We start from the raw sequence: 17,833 nt of genomic DNA, 5'->3' as shown, positions 1-17,833 counted from the left end.
GGTGAGCAGCTGAAGTGCTTCCATGGCTTTGCTGGTGCCAGGGCCCAGAAGGGCTGGCTGTGGCTGGGGGTCCCCATGGGGACAGCAGGGCTGGGCCTGTCAGCCAGGGCCTGTCCCCCTGCCCCAGCCAGGAGCGGGGCCGGGATGTGGGCCCACGGGTGGGCCTGGCTGGGCAGAAACCGCGGTTGGGCAGAGAGAGACCGCGGCTGGGCAGGCTGTAGGGAGCTGGAGACCAGCCCTGCGTGGTGTTGCTATGGCAGGGACTGATAGCACCAGCACCTGGAATGGGGTCCAGGGCCACGGGCAGGGGTGGCCTACACTCAGAGAAGGCCATTAAGCCTTATTAGTGCCCTTAGGGCCTCAGGGCTGGTTACCCATTCAGAGCAATGTGACCTAATTTAATCAAAGCTATAGGAAACCCTTATCAGTTGATTCAAATAAATTTAGAGTTGTAATTGAGGGGGCTGCTCCGGGCACAGCTGAGAGCTCTGTAAACAGGAACCTCCGACAGCCTGGTTTATATACGACAGCTACTGACCCCCGCAATGGTCTGCTGCCTTGCAGCCACTGCTGCTTTAACATCAGGTAGCTACTTAATGTAATTAACAATATGTTTATTTTCATAGAATAGACCAAGAGTCAAGGAAAGGTGTATTTTTAAAAGTGAACTCAAAAAATCCTGATGATTCTCAGTAGTTAGTTTTCTTTAAACTTCCTTTATTTGGGGCTTTCTTGGCTATGTATTTATCTCAAAGGCTGTAGCTGTAACCATAGAAGATGTGTCCCCAGGTGACTTGATCTGCAGCTTTTTCCTCCTGGTTACTGGTACCGATCTGACAGACATTCAAGGAGGATGCCAGGGTGCCCTTGCAGAGCTAACGTCAGCCTTCACTGTTCTTTTGCTACAAGTATGACGGCCACAAAAGCCATAGTCTCCATCAGTAATACATGCCCAGTTAAGGAAACAAGAACTTAATGGGTGGATTTCCAAATTGGAAGGTGGCTACATGAAGTATTTAAGTTTTTCTCATATTTGTCATGCCAGCAGATATGAAGGATCAAATATAGCATAATTCAAGCTGTCTGATGCGTAAACTGTACCATGCCAGACTTAGGCCCAGAAAAGAGCACAAATTTAAACTTAAAAACATAGTACCGCTTTGACTTCAAATATGACTCTGAAAGCATGCGAAGGATGAAGCTGTTGCAAAAATATGGAAAGATACCTCTTTAATTAATTGCTACTTATATAGCAAGAACACTACCAAAATAGATATTTGATTTTCATTCAGCCCTTTGTTATGACAGACCAATGATAAGGCTGGCCTGAGATGACTGTAGTATGACTTTAATTTTCCGGATAGTAGCAATAACCAATATCTGTAAAAGACATAAAAATGTGATTAGGGGTATGTGGTAGGTCCTGTGCTATATTTGCATCAGCCAACACGTGACATAGCGTGACAGTCTCGACAACCTTGGATTGAATCTACTTCCAATGTTAAATCCTCTTAGCGATTTGACCCATCGTATGGACCATTGACAATCCTCCAACTATATCCATGTGGTAGTGAGGCCCAGGGACAGTCAGCATCCTGGAGAGTTTTGCTGTCAGAATGAGATCTGAAGCCTCAAACACCATTCTGCCCACACGCTCAGCTATGGAAACCCTGAGATCACTGTGAAAGCTCCTGTTGACATTGCTTGGCTCTGAAACGTAGGAATGTTTTTACGGACATGTATCTAGCTGCAAATGCCTATGCCGATGGCTATGCATAAATGTGTCCTTTTCTTTCCTGGTTGCTAAAATGGCATGTACTTTTTCCCTCTATCTTGTATATAATCTGGAATCTGACAGGCTGCATCCTGTCTCCATCCTCCTGCACTCTCCATGATACCTTCAGAAACCCCACATTTGTCTCCTCCTCTAGCTCTTTTTCCAACAGCGTACTTTACACTCTTTCCCTGAACTCCTGTATTTCAATTATGTGATACAACCCCCTGCACTATATAGAAGATGTTTCATCTGTGACCACTGACTAAACCACACAGACCTTTCTAGATCTTTCAGGAAGATAATTGTCTCGAGGTTCAAGATTAGCCACCCTAGAAGGACTACCACTCTACACTGTTCAGTGCTTGGCTTCTGCTACAGGTCTCAGCCCGAGATGTGTACTGAGATAGCTAGAGGGGGATATTACTCCTGAGGCGACGAGTGGAAGGGGAAGTAGAAGACTCTTTGTGCTGTTGGAGTTGTCTTTGCTACATTTGATGGCCTCCATCTTCAGTATAGAAGCTTGATTTTTCCTGTATTTTTCTGCCTTCACATCCTTTGATTACGTGAGCAGAGCTTGCTTGTTTCACAAATGGTATCTCCCAGGCTTAGCTGCCTCTCTCTCTGCTAGGAAATGAACAAGCTGATCTGGCCCAGCTTGGGCTTCATCTTGGGCAGAGCCAGGGTATGTGAAGGGGATTTTGGTAAGACTGGACTGTACTTGGAGAGCCAGTGAAGTTCCAAAAAAAGCCAAGGGGGGAGAATGATGGCTGAGATTTGCTGAACTTATTGCTTGAAATGGAGAAGTTAGCTGCTGGGAAGTGAGTAAAAGGAAACAGAACCAAGGGGACAATCCACACAGAAATCAAGCCTAGTCCTTAGATATGGCTGGGAGTTGAATAAAATACTGAGACCAACTGTTAGTCTAAAAATTTGACCCATGATCCAGTCAATGACCTGCAGGAAATAACCCACTGAGCTGACGCTTGCTGGGAGCGTAGGAGATGGGGCATTCTCCTGAGGACACTGACTGTCCTCGGTCCTCCAGACTGTCCTATGACTGACAGACAAACATCTGCCCCGTTCAACAAGCCACTTAATGCAGCCACTGTAACAGATCTGTAGGGCTGCATACAATAAAAGGACAGTATATTCAGGTTACATACCGAGTAGCTAAAGTAAGATGGTGTGTAAATGCTTCACTTTCTTATGAATAAGTGAGAGGACAGTCCACAGTATAGTATAATAAAGTGAGACAGAATTCATAAAGAAGTATCTTAAGTACTCCAAAGACAACTATTGCAATAATAGATAATTATTCTTAATGTCCTACACATTATTTGTCACAACTGGATGTAAAAGAATTAATCCACTAATATTTATTTATATAATTTAAATACTAAATAAAGAATACAGTAGAAATAGTTATAATACATTAGATATAGAATTATAATGCATTGTGTAAATATAATAATATTATGAACTATGAAATCCTTAGGGTTGGGATGGACTGGGATTTTGTATTTTTATAGAATTCCACTAGTGATTATTACACAAACATTAGTGGAATAAACCAATTACATTAATGACTAGCAACCTAATCTTTGAGTGATCAAAGGGATACAGAGGTAGACAGGGACAGATGACAATGGGAATCTGGCACGTTTGTAGCATTTACAGAAAAAGGTCCTACGGAAGATAATTTTGTATGGGAATAAACAAGAGCATTTTCAATGTGTACTTGCATAAGATTATTCAAATAAAGTCGTCTTCTTTTCAATTTATCTGGGAACACACAGACTGAGTGAATAATTAGAACACAGCAAGGCAGTTTGCCTTTCCTCTTTTCCAATAAATTACTTGTTTCTCATAGTAACTCCTGTCTGTGCAGTGTGAATAAACAGGGGTCCGAAATTCCTGTGTATGCCAAACCATTCCTGAGGACGTCAGATGTAAAAAATGTGTAATGCTAATGTGTTTCATCACAGATGAAAACAGAGGAGTCATTCCTCATGTGACACAGCTGAAATTTTAGTCCATGTAAACCAGAAAATTCTACATTATAACTGTGTGATAAAACTCCTTGGTATTATTATAGCCTGCATAAATCTTACTAGTTATCACAGCCCAGCAGCCAAAAGCCAAAACCCCTTCTGCTTCCTTTTCTCCCAGCCTAGATTAAAGCTAATCGGACTGCAGTGCCACTATACATGTTGACTGGTCAGTCTTTGCAAAACCAAACTTGCATTATTCTTGCCCTTTCAAAGTCTCCCTAACCACCTGCTTGGCTGTTATCACCAGCTCTGTTTTGATATAGGGCTATATTTCAATGTCTTTGAGCTTCTAATGAAATGGAATGAATAAATACACTGATATCAACCACATCACTGCTTTCATTTTTTTTCCAAAGGCCAGATATACCTACCTAATAAAGGGAGAAAGTTACAGGCAGAATACATGAATGTGCCCATAGCCCTAATCCTATAATGAGCAAATGCTGTTCTTGAGTTCAGAATTCAGAGAGATCCTGAATTTATATAAGCTCAGTAAAAGAAGATGCTTGCAGGAGAAAAGCATAATGAAAGTTTACCAACAGCTAAATTAACCATTAACCACTGTCAATGCCTGTAGCTCACTATGTTTTATCAATGTCTACAGCTGTGTGTAAGTACTGCTGAATGCTGTATTTAAAGATCAGCCTGATCAGTATGCACAGGATGAATTATCACGCTAAGTGATAATCAACAGTCCTAAAAGGGAAACTATTTTCTGGGTTTTTTTCCTTACAGTGTTAATATACGTAAGCAGATTTTATCATTTGAACTGGCAAAAATATTTCCCCGGCTTCCTCATTCTAGCTTCATTTTAAGGTCACCACTGCTTGAAAAGAAATAAGCAGTAATAAAATATCAAATTGTGTTTGTAAGGGAAGCAATGCAAAGAAGATTTATGATATAAACTGATAAAAATGTAAATATGAACGCAATCAGCTGTGAAAAAAGGTCTGCAGGAAAAATTCTTAATATTCATTACAAAGGAGAACAATTTTTTATAGAAAAGAAGCAGGAAATTATTAAAGGTTATCAAGAAGTAATTATTTACATTTCTTTTATGTGAATTTAATTTTATAAACTGGAAAATCCCTTTTAATTCTGCTGTCAAATAGCTTTAACTTGGATTAATATAACTTGACAATGTGGGTACAGTAGTTTAATCATTAAAAATCAGCCACATACTTGTGAACTTAATGTCACTATTGAAAGGTTTGTTATATTTCAGAGACCCTAAAAGGGTGAAAAAAATTGACCTGAAATTCCAAGTAAAATGTTCTCCAGACAAAGTGAAAAAACCCCACATCTGGAAAAAAAAGGTTTCTGTTCTAACTTGTTAAAGACCTAGCAGTGGACAGTCGACATTAGGTTTAGGCCTAAAAAACGTATTAACTGGGGAGTGTGTTTTTTATGATGATTGCTGCCAGATCCAGTAACCAAAATGTCAAATTATACTCAGTTGACAGCCAAGGCATCAGGAGGAGTAGATGACATTGCCCTCTGCTTTTTCTGCTGCTGGAATCTTGCTATCCCAGCAGAGATTCCATGGTTCTGCAGGAGGGGGTGGGTGCTGTGCCCTTCACTGCTGCCCTAGAAAATAGCAGAAAATTTTTGCGCCTTTCTAACATCTGCAACTCATGGTGGGACATAAACCTGATTTTCCACCATAGCTGCCAGAACACTGTCATCTACAGCTGGGCTCTGTGCAGATCACAAAAGAAAGATCAAATAGGTATATGGAACCCAAAGAAACTGAGAGAAAAATTTATAAAACCAACAGTAACGATAATCAGAAAGGATAAGCAGACAAAATGTGTGTATGAAAAGAAATATCTAGGTAAAAAATGCATCAGTAAGTCTTTAATTTAAGCCCATAGTAACTTTAGAGCTTGAATCTGAGCTAGACTTTGTGATAAAAGAGAGGAAAAAGCAATTATATTATAAACAGATCATTTTAGCTTCTCTAAAAGATATCTTAAGTATTCATCACTCATTATAAAATCAAACTGTCATATCTTGTAATGACTTAGAGAATTCAAACTAGAAACATCTCAGTGTTAGAGCACTTTGCAAGTTTGATTTACTTTGAAGTACATTTGAGCTTAATTAGAACAGAATCTTCAAAGGGCTCACCATTTGACTACCTATTGTGAAAAAAGGCCAAAGGGTTGCTCTGTACCACCAATTTATAATCTTTGTCTCGCAAATCCTTGGGACTTCCTGGTCACAATTCTAGTCAGTAGAGCAGAAATGCGGGAACAAAGCTGCTAAACATCCAATAGCTATCCCACAAAAAGGGTGGATTTAAATTCTTAGCCATTATTCCAGAATAACTTTTGCCATTTTCCCTTGTCACTTCTTTCATTACAACCTAATTATTTCAAGATCATTTTGACTGAATGTCTACAAAAACCTGCTTACACATTTGTCACAGTCACCCTCAAATAGCAGCATGCCACAACTTGTAAATCCTATTAGTATTAATAAGATGTGAGTATGTCATTGAATTATTGTCAGTGTCTCATGGTTAGACCCCTGTGAGAAATATGTTGTGAAAAATGTTGATAATAAGAAGGTGACATTCCAGTCTCTTGTCATATTTTTACATTCTACATTGAATTTACCAAATAAAATTCCACTGAACAACCTCTGGAATAAGATAAGATCAACATTCAGGTATAGTTTCCCAAAGCGACAAAAGTAATGTATCAACACACAGCAACTCAAAATCATCTTAACGCAAGGTGAAATGGGAATAAATGAGGGTCACTGGTTCATAGCTATGTCTGAAATATTATATGAAAATGCAGAGATTAGCGTTTAGAGTAACAGAGATGCCACAAGGAAATGATGTTCTCAGTCCTGGCCTTTTTGTTGTTTCTCTGATCTTGCCAAGTAATTTTACAACACATTTTGCCTTAAAATTTTAAAGATGTTCACTGTGCATCACATGAAGACTGTATGGTAATAAATAGCTGCTGGCATTTCTTTTTAAAGGACCTACACTACAACTGTCAGTTTATTCTACTTTTTGCGATTTGGAGGGGACTCATGAAAGAAGAACAAAACGGATCTTTGTCAAAATATTACTTCCTGTTAGCTTTTTTTCTGTTCTTTACAAATTATGATGTAAGATCTTTCTACCTAATGTTTCAAAGGAAAATCTGGAAAAACTTTCCAAGCATCAAATGCTTCTGAATCTAAATCAAGCTATAAAGCTAAACAGATGCCATCAGAATCAAGACAACCTAAATCTTTCTGTTCTGAATATTAGACCTGAAAATGGGAAACTGAACTAAGTATTCTATACTGTGCTTCATTCCAAAAATGTTATAAGATTTTATAAAAATTCCCTTACGGCTCAGAAATAGAGGTTCCTGGTTACTTGTATTTTTTTTCTTTTTACTTTTTCAGAACTCAAATATAGCTTACAGAACTATTCTTCCCTAATCAAAAGCAAGAATGTATATAAAATGTAGTCTGAAGTTAAAATAGCAAACTCCCAGAAATTCAGTTACATAAAGCAATTTGCAAAAGACATACTTGTATGTTAAATTTGCCTGAAACATAAATAACGACAGCTTTCTCACTGACTGTGCGAGACCTTGTAATGTAGCTCCTTTTTCAAATTCTGCATGCTTTTTCATATCTGGAAAATAGGTGCTATAGCACTTAGTTAGATTATGAAACCTACTACTGTCAGAACTAAAGTAAAAACCAGCAGTGCTACTCATTTTCATGTTTTAGGTGAAAACCAGTAATGTTCAGAAATACTGGTTTTATCATATTTCAGCATTTTCTAATCTATGTGGACTCAAGTGACCGCTCTCCCAGCTGTGAAATCTATGCTGGCTGACACCCCTCCTGCCTCTCGATCACATTAACACATGCCCATATTGGAAACAGAAATAAAATATTCATTCCTTTTCATGTCACCCCTTCGGCATATCTCGCATACCTCTGTCCTCTCCCACAACCTTCTAATTGCCATAGTAGTGTATCTCACGGTTTGGGAAACACTATCAAACTCCAACGCAGATTACAAGCAAAATATTTTGCATTGCATGGCAAGCAAGCCTGGTTTAAAAATAAATTCCAAGTAAACTGCATATATACTTAGTTTCTTTTTACTCACAAGAGGTTCCGCCATGATGATGCGAATCTTGCGTTCAGCCTGAGTAGTAAAGTTCACAAACAAGCTCTTCAGGACATATTCGCCTGGTTTACTGTCTGGGTCAACACTGATAGGCAACATGGCTGGAGGTCCTTTTTCTCTCTGTGTACCAGAAACAGGTGGGACGGGTGGCTTGATATATCCGTTACCAACTGGAGAAGCTGAAATGTAGAGAGGAGACATTTACTTGTGAGTAATTCAACAGGTCTTAACTTTTCCATTGGCCCACTATACTGTCAAAGCAAAACTGAAGAACAGTTAATAATCAAAGAAATACACAATACATAAATACATCCATGGTATAGTTATATGTTAAATTTACATAATGTAGACTGGAAGAAGAAATCAAAGATGAAATCTTATCTATTAAAATCGAGTAGTGTTTACTATGCAGTGCACACTCAATCCTCTTTCTTAACATGGTAAGACTTGCTGGCACCTGACTGTTTGAATAACATCCTCATTTCTTATTCTTTATCTTGTAGGCCTGATCTGTGGCTCAGTTGTCAAAAGACAGATTTATTCTTTATTGCTACTCAAACTGACCCATCCTTGCAAAAGTCAGGAGTCTGATCTTTCGGCCAAGATGAGTTGTAAAGGGACTGATTTTCCTCTCATTTATACTGAGGTCAATCAAGAATGACTCCTTTAAAAACAATAACACTTCACCAGTATAAATCTTATATGAAGAGTTAGACACGAAATGTTTTCCATGGCCAAAAAATGTGCATTATGTATTAGTTTTTCTGAAACTCCAAACCCCACAGTCCCATTTGGCACTTGAGAGATCATATCTGGAGTGCTGTGTACAATTTTGGGCTCCCCTGTAGAAGAATGACATAGCTACTCTGGAGCAAGGCCAAGGGAGGACCACGAAGATCGCCAGGGGCTTACGTTCTTGCTACATGAGTACAGGCTGAGTATTGCTGGACTGACTCAGCCTTAAGAAGAGGAGGCTCAGGTGAGATTTTATTGCAGTCTTCAGCTACCTAATGGGATATAGCAAAGATGGAGCCAGACTCTTCTTTGAGCATGGTGACAGAACAAGAGACAACAGACACTAGCTAGAATGTGGGAAATTCCAACTGGATATATGGAAAAAATTTCTACTGTGAGGGGGTAATCAAACACTGGTACAGGCTGTCCATAAATATAGCAGAAATTCTACTCTTGGAGATACCTGAAACTTGACTGGACAAGGCCCTGATAAACCTTCTCTAGCTGGTGAGCAGAGGTTGGACTAATCACCCTCCAGAGATCCCTTCCAATCTAAATTATGCCATGATTCTGTGAATACCCTATAACCAGTAACAAGATATTATGTACTAGGCTTAGCTCTACTTGCTGTTTTTCTGGGAAACTCAAGAAAATAAATAATTGAAGTACTACGAAACAAAACCCCATTAATTCAAATATTACCATTCCACACATAAAACTTCCAAAACAAAATTCTCAGACTTAGCTCTTATTGGCAATAAAAGTCATGTCTGGTGTTCAGGCAGGTACTGGTAGCACCCTCTGTTCGCTCTGCCACTACTTTAAAAGTAGTAAACTAACACTGGGAAGAGGAGCCATTAGCCACTCTGAATGCAATATAAGTGTCGTAACACCCGTGAGCATGGCTGGTGATTGGGACAGAGGTGCTTTAATGCAATACAAACTGTGGAAAATATTGTGAACTAATATCGTTATAACATTTCCCCATAGCATTGCATTCCAGAGTGTTACATTGTATGCTCCATCCAGATTGCAAAGAAAGAAAGAAAGAAGAATGAACTACAGTGATGCACGCCACACATATAATGCCTTTAGCCTTTCCTTTTGAGGAACAGAATTTCAACTACTACTGAAAGTAATTGTCAACTATTAATTACATGAGATTGTTTTAAGAAGAAATGAGATTTTAGATCTTTCCTAAATACTTCAACACTTACTGCTGAAAAATTGTAAAAACTAAATCCCAAAGACGACATTATTGTCTGAGAGTATTCAAGATGTGGTACACTCAGACCCCAAATTTATGCATTGAAAAATAAAAAAGACACATTGGAGAAAAGATAACATATTTTCCTTTAGAAAAATCAAAGTTTAGAAGTCCACTATATGACTATAATGCAAACCAGAAATGCTTTTGTTCATGTAGCTATTATTCTGCAAGTATAATGCATCCACACTTTAGTTTGAAAATAACTCCCCTGATTGATAAAGTATCACTCATTGATACGCCACCACTCTTTAGCACAGCAGCACCACTTCTTCCACTCCAATAGATGGTTCCTAAGAGAGTTGCTTCCTGCAAAGTTTCGCTTGATTTTTGAGGGCAAAAGCATAATCGCGGAGTTTTGTTGGCATTGTGACTCTTTGCACAAAACAAAGTGTATAGAACAGTTCTACATTTATATTCTGGAAATCCATTTCTAAAAATACCTTGTGTTCTGAATAATAATCTACTTCAAAGCAATCAAAAAAGAGGCACCAGAGAAGAGTGCGAGCCCTACTGCCCTCCTGTCAACACCCAGGCTCTCCTAAAGTTTATGTATGAAGACAGTGGGATGCAAAGGATCAGATGCAAATTTATATGGACTATTGAATATACTAGGTAATGGAAATTTCTCCACAAATAGCTTTAGGAAGGAGTCAGACAATATTTTTACGATCATTAATATATTTGCCAAATGCGTGGTTTTGACTGGCTCGCAGCTATCCATGTAATCAGTTTGATCACCAAGCACTCAGTTAAGAAAAATGTGCTTTTTGTGAGCAGTGAAACCGATTTTCTTAAGGATTTGTGTCCTTTGTGTAGTAAAAGCCCCCTCCTCCCCTCCGTCACCATCCTGAGCTCCACCCAGCCATTCCCAAGCTCCCTCTGGAGCCCTGCTCCAGGGCTGGGTAGGCAGCCTGCCCACCAGCCAGACTCTGCCAAGCCAAACACACCCGGGCTGGGCCATCCGCCTCTCTCCGTCCACCGAAACCATCCCAGGCTCCCTCCTGAAGGAATTCGTAGGAATCTAATCAAATACAAACTTGCCTTCTGGTCCTCAGGCAATTTTGGCTTAAATTGGCTAAGTTCAACATTTACTATGAAGGGACACGCAGGAGGGAAGGAAGGAGGGAAGGAAGGAGGGAAGGAAGGAGGGAGGGAGGGAGGGAAGGAAGGAAGGAAGGAAGGAAGGAAGGAAGGAAGGAAGGAAGGAAGGAAGGAAGGAAGGAAGGAAGGAAGGAAGGAAGGAAGGAAGGAAGGAAGGAAGGAAGGAAGGAAGGAAGGAAGGAAGGAAGGAAGGAAGGAAGGAAGGAAGGAAGGAAGGAAGGAAGGAAGGAAGGAGGGGAGGAAGGAGGGAAGGAAGACAGGTAGTGTGTGGGATCAGGCACACTCGCATCCTTATGAAATTAAGTTTAAGAAACCCTAGTCACACTGCTTGGGAGCTGCCACCCTTATCTTCAATCATCGTGGCATTCAGCCAGGATTTTGAGGTTGGAATTTAAATCCACATAGTCATTGCTAGTAGGAAGCCTCTTAACAACAATGCTGTTAGATTTGTGACACAGGTTGATCTATTTTTTTTTCCAGACATCTAACTAAAAAATCAATTATTTGCACACTGTAATAGAGAAATGCAATTATTTGCACGGTTTGTCAGTGCACCAAAAATTTTATTCTAGCTCTTCTCTGAAATATAGGACTGTACAGCCTTTCACCCAAAGCAAAGTAAAAGGATATCCTGGGGGTTAACAGCTCTCATTCCTACAGCAATTAAAGCAGTTATAGAAATGACTGACACACGACATTGATTTAGTTCAAATTTTTAAAAGATCGTTTTATAGCTGTTAACTCCATACAGGCATCTTCAGTGTGGAAGTTAATATTGCCAAGAGTGTGAGGGTTCTGAGTTAATCATGAATTGTTCATGAACTATTAGATATCGGTTTGTCTTTCTAATGCATCTTTTCAGTGCTGTTATCTCAAGCATTTGCATATGCTTGATATTTGCATTGCAAAAATCTGGCCCAGTGACCAGCGTACCACTGACATCTATCCTGATGATGTATGAGCTTTATCAGAATAGTTCTTTTTCCTAGACTGAGTGCCCTAGAAAGCTCATGAAAAAAAGCTGCCTCTGAGACACAAAACTAGAAATCAAGCACTCATAATTTAAGAAACAGCTGCATTAAAGTCATCCATGATTGGTCCCTTTATGTTGACAAATTATAACGTGGGCCTTAAAAATAGCAATAAAAAGGATGTGTCCATTTTTGCCATATATGCCAGTGAAACACTGCTCCATTAAATAAAAGGCATAATTTTTACGTGAGAAATCACCACATGTAGTTTGCATGGGTTTATGCAGAAGATATCTGGTGTGGCTGGGGTGAGAGGAAGGGGTTATATTCAATTCTAAATATCGATTTAATTGATCAATTAAGCTTTTACTATCTGATTTCAAAATAATAATGTTCTACAAAGAGAAGTACCAGAATGGACCACTGAAACATTTAGTTTGAACTCCTAACACATTGTAGGATACTGGTCACCGCACAAGTACTGAATTAAACTAAACCCTTCCCCTAGAGGAAAGGCGCTCGTTCCCAAGGAGAATGAATGGTGATGCACATGCAGGAGACCACAGTAACCCTGATGCTCAATGGCCCTGCAATAGCACGGAATCTGTAGGTCAATTTTAGAAAGTTGTATACATATTTAAAGCTGCTATCCTAGGAAAATCTGTAAAAAAGATTAACTATGCTTGATCAACTAGAAGATGTCCATACCATTTTGAGGGGAAATTCTAGCTGAGGGCTTCTTCTCTCAAACAACCCGTTTTCTTGTTTCCAAGATATGTTCCCTATTTTTCTACTGCATCTGCCATAAGCTGTATTTCAAATGACATTCTTTTCCTGCACAATATTTTAATTTAGTCCAGGCTATAACCATAAGATTTTCTAAATGTTATGTATTTTTAAAGAATTTTTAAAAAGAAGTAAATATGGAGGTAGCAATGCAATATCACATATGGTTGTCACCACAACCATATATTATTGCCACAGAAAGGATTACTGAACTAAAATCACTGTTACATTTTTTTCCTATATTGATCATTTCCCTGATTAGAGAATTAGTTGTAAAAAAGCCCAGTAGTTTTAACACACACACACGGCCACTAAGCTGAGAGTGAGGATGAGTACAAAATTCAATTAAGTTATCATAAAAGACTCTCTGCTACAATTTCCACTACAGGTATTTTACTTAAAGCTCTAAGATGAAACAAAACAACAGAACAATCATAACGCAAAAGCCAAGAGCCTGTGCTACACTGGATACTTCAGCCAAACACAGTTACTGAATTTTCAGTATTGTTAAGCAGAAAAAACAGAGATTGCGGGTTTTTTTCAGTTAACTGTGTCATATTCACACTTTAGCAACTATGAACAAACTACTAACACAAACCAAAACACATACTTGCAGTTTTTTCGTACCTACCGAGCCCCTTTATAAAGCCGATCACACTGGACTTTCTCCAACATGCTACTGTAACATCCATGAGCCTGTGAATACCTGAAATGTTCCACTCCTTCAGTTAGAAAAGTTTGAATCCTTTTCTAACTAAAATCAAAAAGGAGACTAGTTGTTTCATACTTCACGATAAAATTTTCAGCATTGAGGCAGACATTTCTTTTAGGTTTTTGGTTTTGTTTGTTAATATACAAGTGCTGAAGACCTACAATGTGCGCGCTAGGGCAGGCCTCCGGATCAGATCAGCCTTTCCATAACCAAAGGGGTAATTTTTAGCTTCAGCATATGATGATGACCACTCACGGAGTGGCTGCATGTCTATATTTATCCACAAGTACATACTATGCTGACAGATTAGCGAAACTACTTCAGGCACTCCAAGAACATGAGACAGGATAATGGAGTCCGACAGAAACAAACCATGCATATCAAACACATGTATTATCATACAATCCAAGCTGAAAGCAATTAGTACGGAAATGCAACGCACAGAGACAACACAGGGTGGGTTTTGTTTTGTAACTAAGGTCTTTTGGCCAAACGTACATACAGTTTAAATTCCTTGCAATAAAACCAATGCAGTATCTCTTCTTTTCACATGCCAGGAGTCAGTGAGAAACCACATATCCTTAAGGATAATTATACATCTGCTGAAATAACTCTTAAGAAAATTTGCTTTGGTTTTGAATGGCAATCATAATATTAAAAAGAAAACACATCTTTAAATAAAGCGTGAAGAATTTAATTTACAAAGATACGGTACATGTGCCAAGGTTACCAAAAGGTGGCTTTTTCACCCTTTAAAGAAGAACATTCCCAATTAGTTTGAGCTTGACAGACAAAGAGAATGAAATTCAAAGGAAACTTTTGCTAAAAGAAACAAACTAAAAGATCCATTTTCATCTTGGTGAAAGAAATTGCAGGATTTCTAAGGAATATGTTATTCCAGTGCATTAATAAGATGCAGTAGTAGCACTAGTTTAATGAAAGTATTATTTGCATAATTCATTTGCATGTTTCAACAAAAAATAACCATAAAGGGATAAAGTTAACCAATAAAACATAATATTAAAGGCTTGCAATATATATGATAGGAAGTAAGTTTATTTAAAGTACAGGACTTTACATCAAACAATTGATGCTCCTGATGTGTTTCTGATCCTCTCTTAGGAGGATTTACACTCAAAAATGAGACCAGGAAGAATTCAGTGCACATGAGAGTCCCACATCCAGACTATTTGGAAAGTAAAAGTGTAAGTTATGGTGGTACCAGTGTTGGCCTTACTCTTCACAGGAAATCAATTCCATGCAATACGAATATTTGCCTACCTGTTTTGTTTATTTTCCATTTTTTTATTAAAAGAGTAAATACACCAGGGAGTAAATATACCATGTTTAAGATACTTCTCCCCTCTTCTCAACTGCATGCTTATCTAAATATAACTTAAATTAATTATTAAAGTAAATGTAAGGTTGTATGGCGTATAGCAATTTCTGAGGTCCATATAAAAGCTGCTGTATGAATCTGGCATAAGCAACAGCAGTGCAGACATAGCTTAACTTTAGTGATGGAAACCATTTACATGTCCAGCTGTAGTGAAGCTGGCATGCATTCTCCTAGGGATGGAGAGATCTGTAACTACCTTTTGCATATGTATGTCCCAGGCAGACAGTATCAACTGTGGAGCTTTGATGAATGTACTGCTGCAGTTTCCTCTATTTTAATACAAAATGTAAAATAAGCAGTAAACATGACGTAGGCAAATATTCACATTGCATGAAACTGATTCGCTGTGAAGGCTCATTTGCAGGTGAGGGAACTCTTTGCAGTGAAAAATTCACTCACTGACAGCAGTATGTAGACACAGACGGTAGACATGCACATACAGACAATAAGAACACATGAGAGAGTCTATATAGCAAAAAGCTCAAACATATTTTCCCTCTCATTAGAACTCTCCAAAACTGCACATATTAGAAATCTCAGTGAACTTGTATTTTAAAATTCCAAACTCTGAAGACTCTAAAACTGTTGTTCAAGCAGCTACTAGGAGACACTAAGCCATTCTGTGCAGCTGTCTTGACACAAGAACATGACATAAAACTATCATCCCAACTCATCCTGTCTTTGAGCAGCCTATTTAATTCAAATACAGGATTCTTCAGGAAGCGTTACTTTGGTTGACCAATTAGATAGATGGTCTGCAATGTAACAAAGATGATAAACCCCAACAATTCCACACAAAACCAAAGTCTGGGCATAACATGTAAATCCCTATGCCAGAGGAAATACTATCTAGTCTGGAAGATAAAATGGAAGAGGTCATGAGGTCAGCATGGAAAAATATAAAAGAAGTTCAAGATTCTGGAGCAAAATGGCTGAATCTGAAAACAAGTCTGAAGGAGATAACAGACTGGGGAGGATTTCCAAAAAGGTGGTGCACTCTTCCAAATGGAAATTCTCAAACTACTTAATTATGCTGAAACCGTAAGGGAGAAAAGGCTAATTTATAAATTTCAGATTCCTTCATTTCTTTAAAGAGACATGTCTCAGGAAAGTCATTTGTGTAAAATGGCATGGGCCAGAAAGGAAGGAGATATCTTGAGTGATAAAGGCATTCCAGTACTTGGTCACAGATTTGAGATAAGACCAATGTTTTAAATTATTTCTGTCCAACGACTTATTAAAAAATTGCTGTTGCCAGGTTGAGATATATTTATTCCACTCTTTTCAGAATACTTTTTCAACTACAGAAGACAGTTCCAACCCATGTAGACTTGGTTGGGCAATCCTGCTCCAAACTTTCTATTCCTTTTACTGCAAGAGAGTGTAAATTCTCTGTGAACACAAGGAACTGCAAAGCCAGGAAACAGAAGACAAATTAATTAGTGCACCCACTAAGAAGTGGCAGAGTTGCCGATAAAGTATAAGCTTTGGTCAGCCCAACTACTCTAGCCAAGGAAAAGGAGGCTTGGACTTCATGTGTGTGTGTGCATGTGCACGTGTGTGTGCATGCCACTCTTCAATTTATTCTTAGTATCTTCAGGGATGTTATAAAACAGCAGGCCTAAAACAGACCATGTGATATCCTCAGTGAGACAGAACATTTCAGGACATAAGTCTAACTCCTTGTAGTAAACCCATTCTGCACTCCCCTGAATGCAGGAGTGGACAATGATTTGTAGAACAGAGACTCAGAACAAGTCCTTGACGCCGTAATTTCTTAATCAGATACAGTCCTCTGCAGGATAGAAACAAAATGCAGCATCCATTAGAACAGGTATATGGCTACTCAGTAGGCCTGATGGATGCTAAAATACCACTTGTGGGGGACGCTCTTCTCTGCACGTCTACAAAGAGTTCAGATGCTCATTCCACTCAGAGATGCTTATGAAGCAGCCATCTTCTGAGATGAATCCCATTAGAAAATAACCAGTTTAAAACAGACATCTTTCCCAACCTCAGGGAAACTTCAGAACATTCCTTATGCACACTGACAGGTCTTAATTGGGATGGGTGTATGTGGTGAAGTGATGGGTGTATGTGGTGAAGTGCCTGTTTGCTTTGAAGCTTACGATCTTGTTCAGCCTCGTACCTTGGAAAAGTTAAAACTGTTGGTTTGGCTTTATTAGCCACGAGCAAACTCCTGGCCCTCACACCCCAGCTGCTGGCAGGTAGGCGTTAAGCTTAGTAATCCTCAGACGTGTACTGCAATTCTGTGCAAGAGAGGGGTAATCGATATGGGACCCTGCAGAGAAAAGCAGTGGATGGAACACATTTTCTCCTCCTGCAAGAGACCATGTTTCCATATGCAGGGGATTCAAGAACGACTGCCAAAACAAACAAACAAACAAACAGGAAATCCTGTTATATATGTCCATCCACTTTCTAAAGTCCTTTTTACTGACTTGCCAAAGCTCCCAGTAACTATGATCCCATAAGATGCAGACTTTCCCTCTCTCTTTCTCCTAAGTAGCAGGTCAGGGGTTGAGCAGCTGAATGACGTTCCCTAGGCTTTTCATAGAATCATCAAATCATCTAGGTTGGAAAAGACCCTTGGGATCATCAAGTCCAACCATCAACCCCACGCTACAAAGTTCTCCCCTACACCATATCCCCCAACACGACATCTAAACGACTCTTAAACACATTCAGGGATGGTGACTCCATCACCTCCCTGGGCAGCCTATTCCAGTGTCTGACCACTCTTTCTGTGAAGAATTCTTTCCTTATGCCCAGCTTAAACCTACCCTGTTGCAGCTTAAAGCCATTCCCTCTTGTTCTATCACTAATTACCTGTGAGAAGAGACCAGCACCAACCTCT

General features: G+C 39.1%; 1 protein-coding gene across 5 annotated transcripts in view; it reads right to left on the bottom strand.

Moving 5' to 3' along the window:
* Nucleotides 1-17,833, bottom strand: part of FRY (FRY microtubule binding protein) — a 250,230-nt gene that overhangs the window by 133,486 nt on the left and 98,911 nt on the right. For 4 of the 5 annotated variants that reach the window (XM_063332373.1, XM_063332364.1, XM_063332338.1 and 1 more), the window contains one exon: nucleotides 7,961-8,160. In XM_063332373.1, coding sequence (XP_063188443.1) covers nucleotides 7,961-8,080 — 120 coding nt within the window. In that variant the 5' untranslated portion in view covers nucleotides 8,081-8,160. Of the gene's footprint in view, nucleotides 1-7,960; nucleotides 8,161-13,475; nucleotides 13,615-17,833 lie in introns of those variants that run through there. The other variant, XM_063332348.1, reaches the window with a different exon arrangement.

The sequence above is a fragment of the Chroicocephalus ridibundus genome, chromosome 1, assembly GCF_963924245.1.
Source record: "Chroicocephalus ridibundus chromosome 1, bChrRid1.1, whole genome shotgun sequence".
Taxonomy (NCBI): domain Eukaryota; kingdom Metazoa; phylum Chordata; class Aves; order Charadriiformes; family Laridae; genus Chroicocephalus; species Chroicocephalus ridibundus.
Note: the sequence above shows the minus strand (reverse complement) of the source record. Positions and strands in the feature narration are given on the sequence as shown.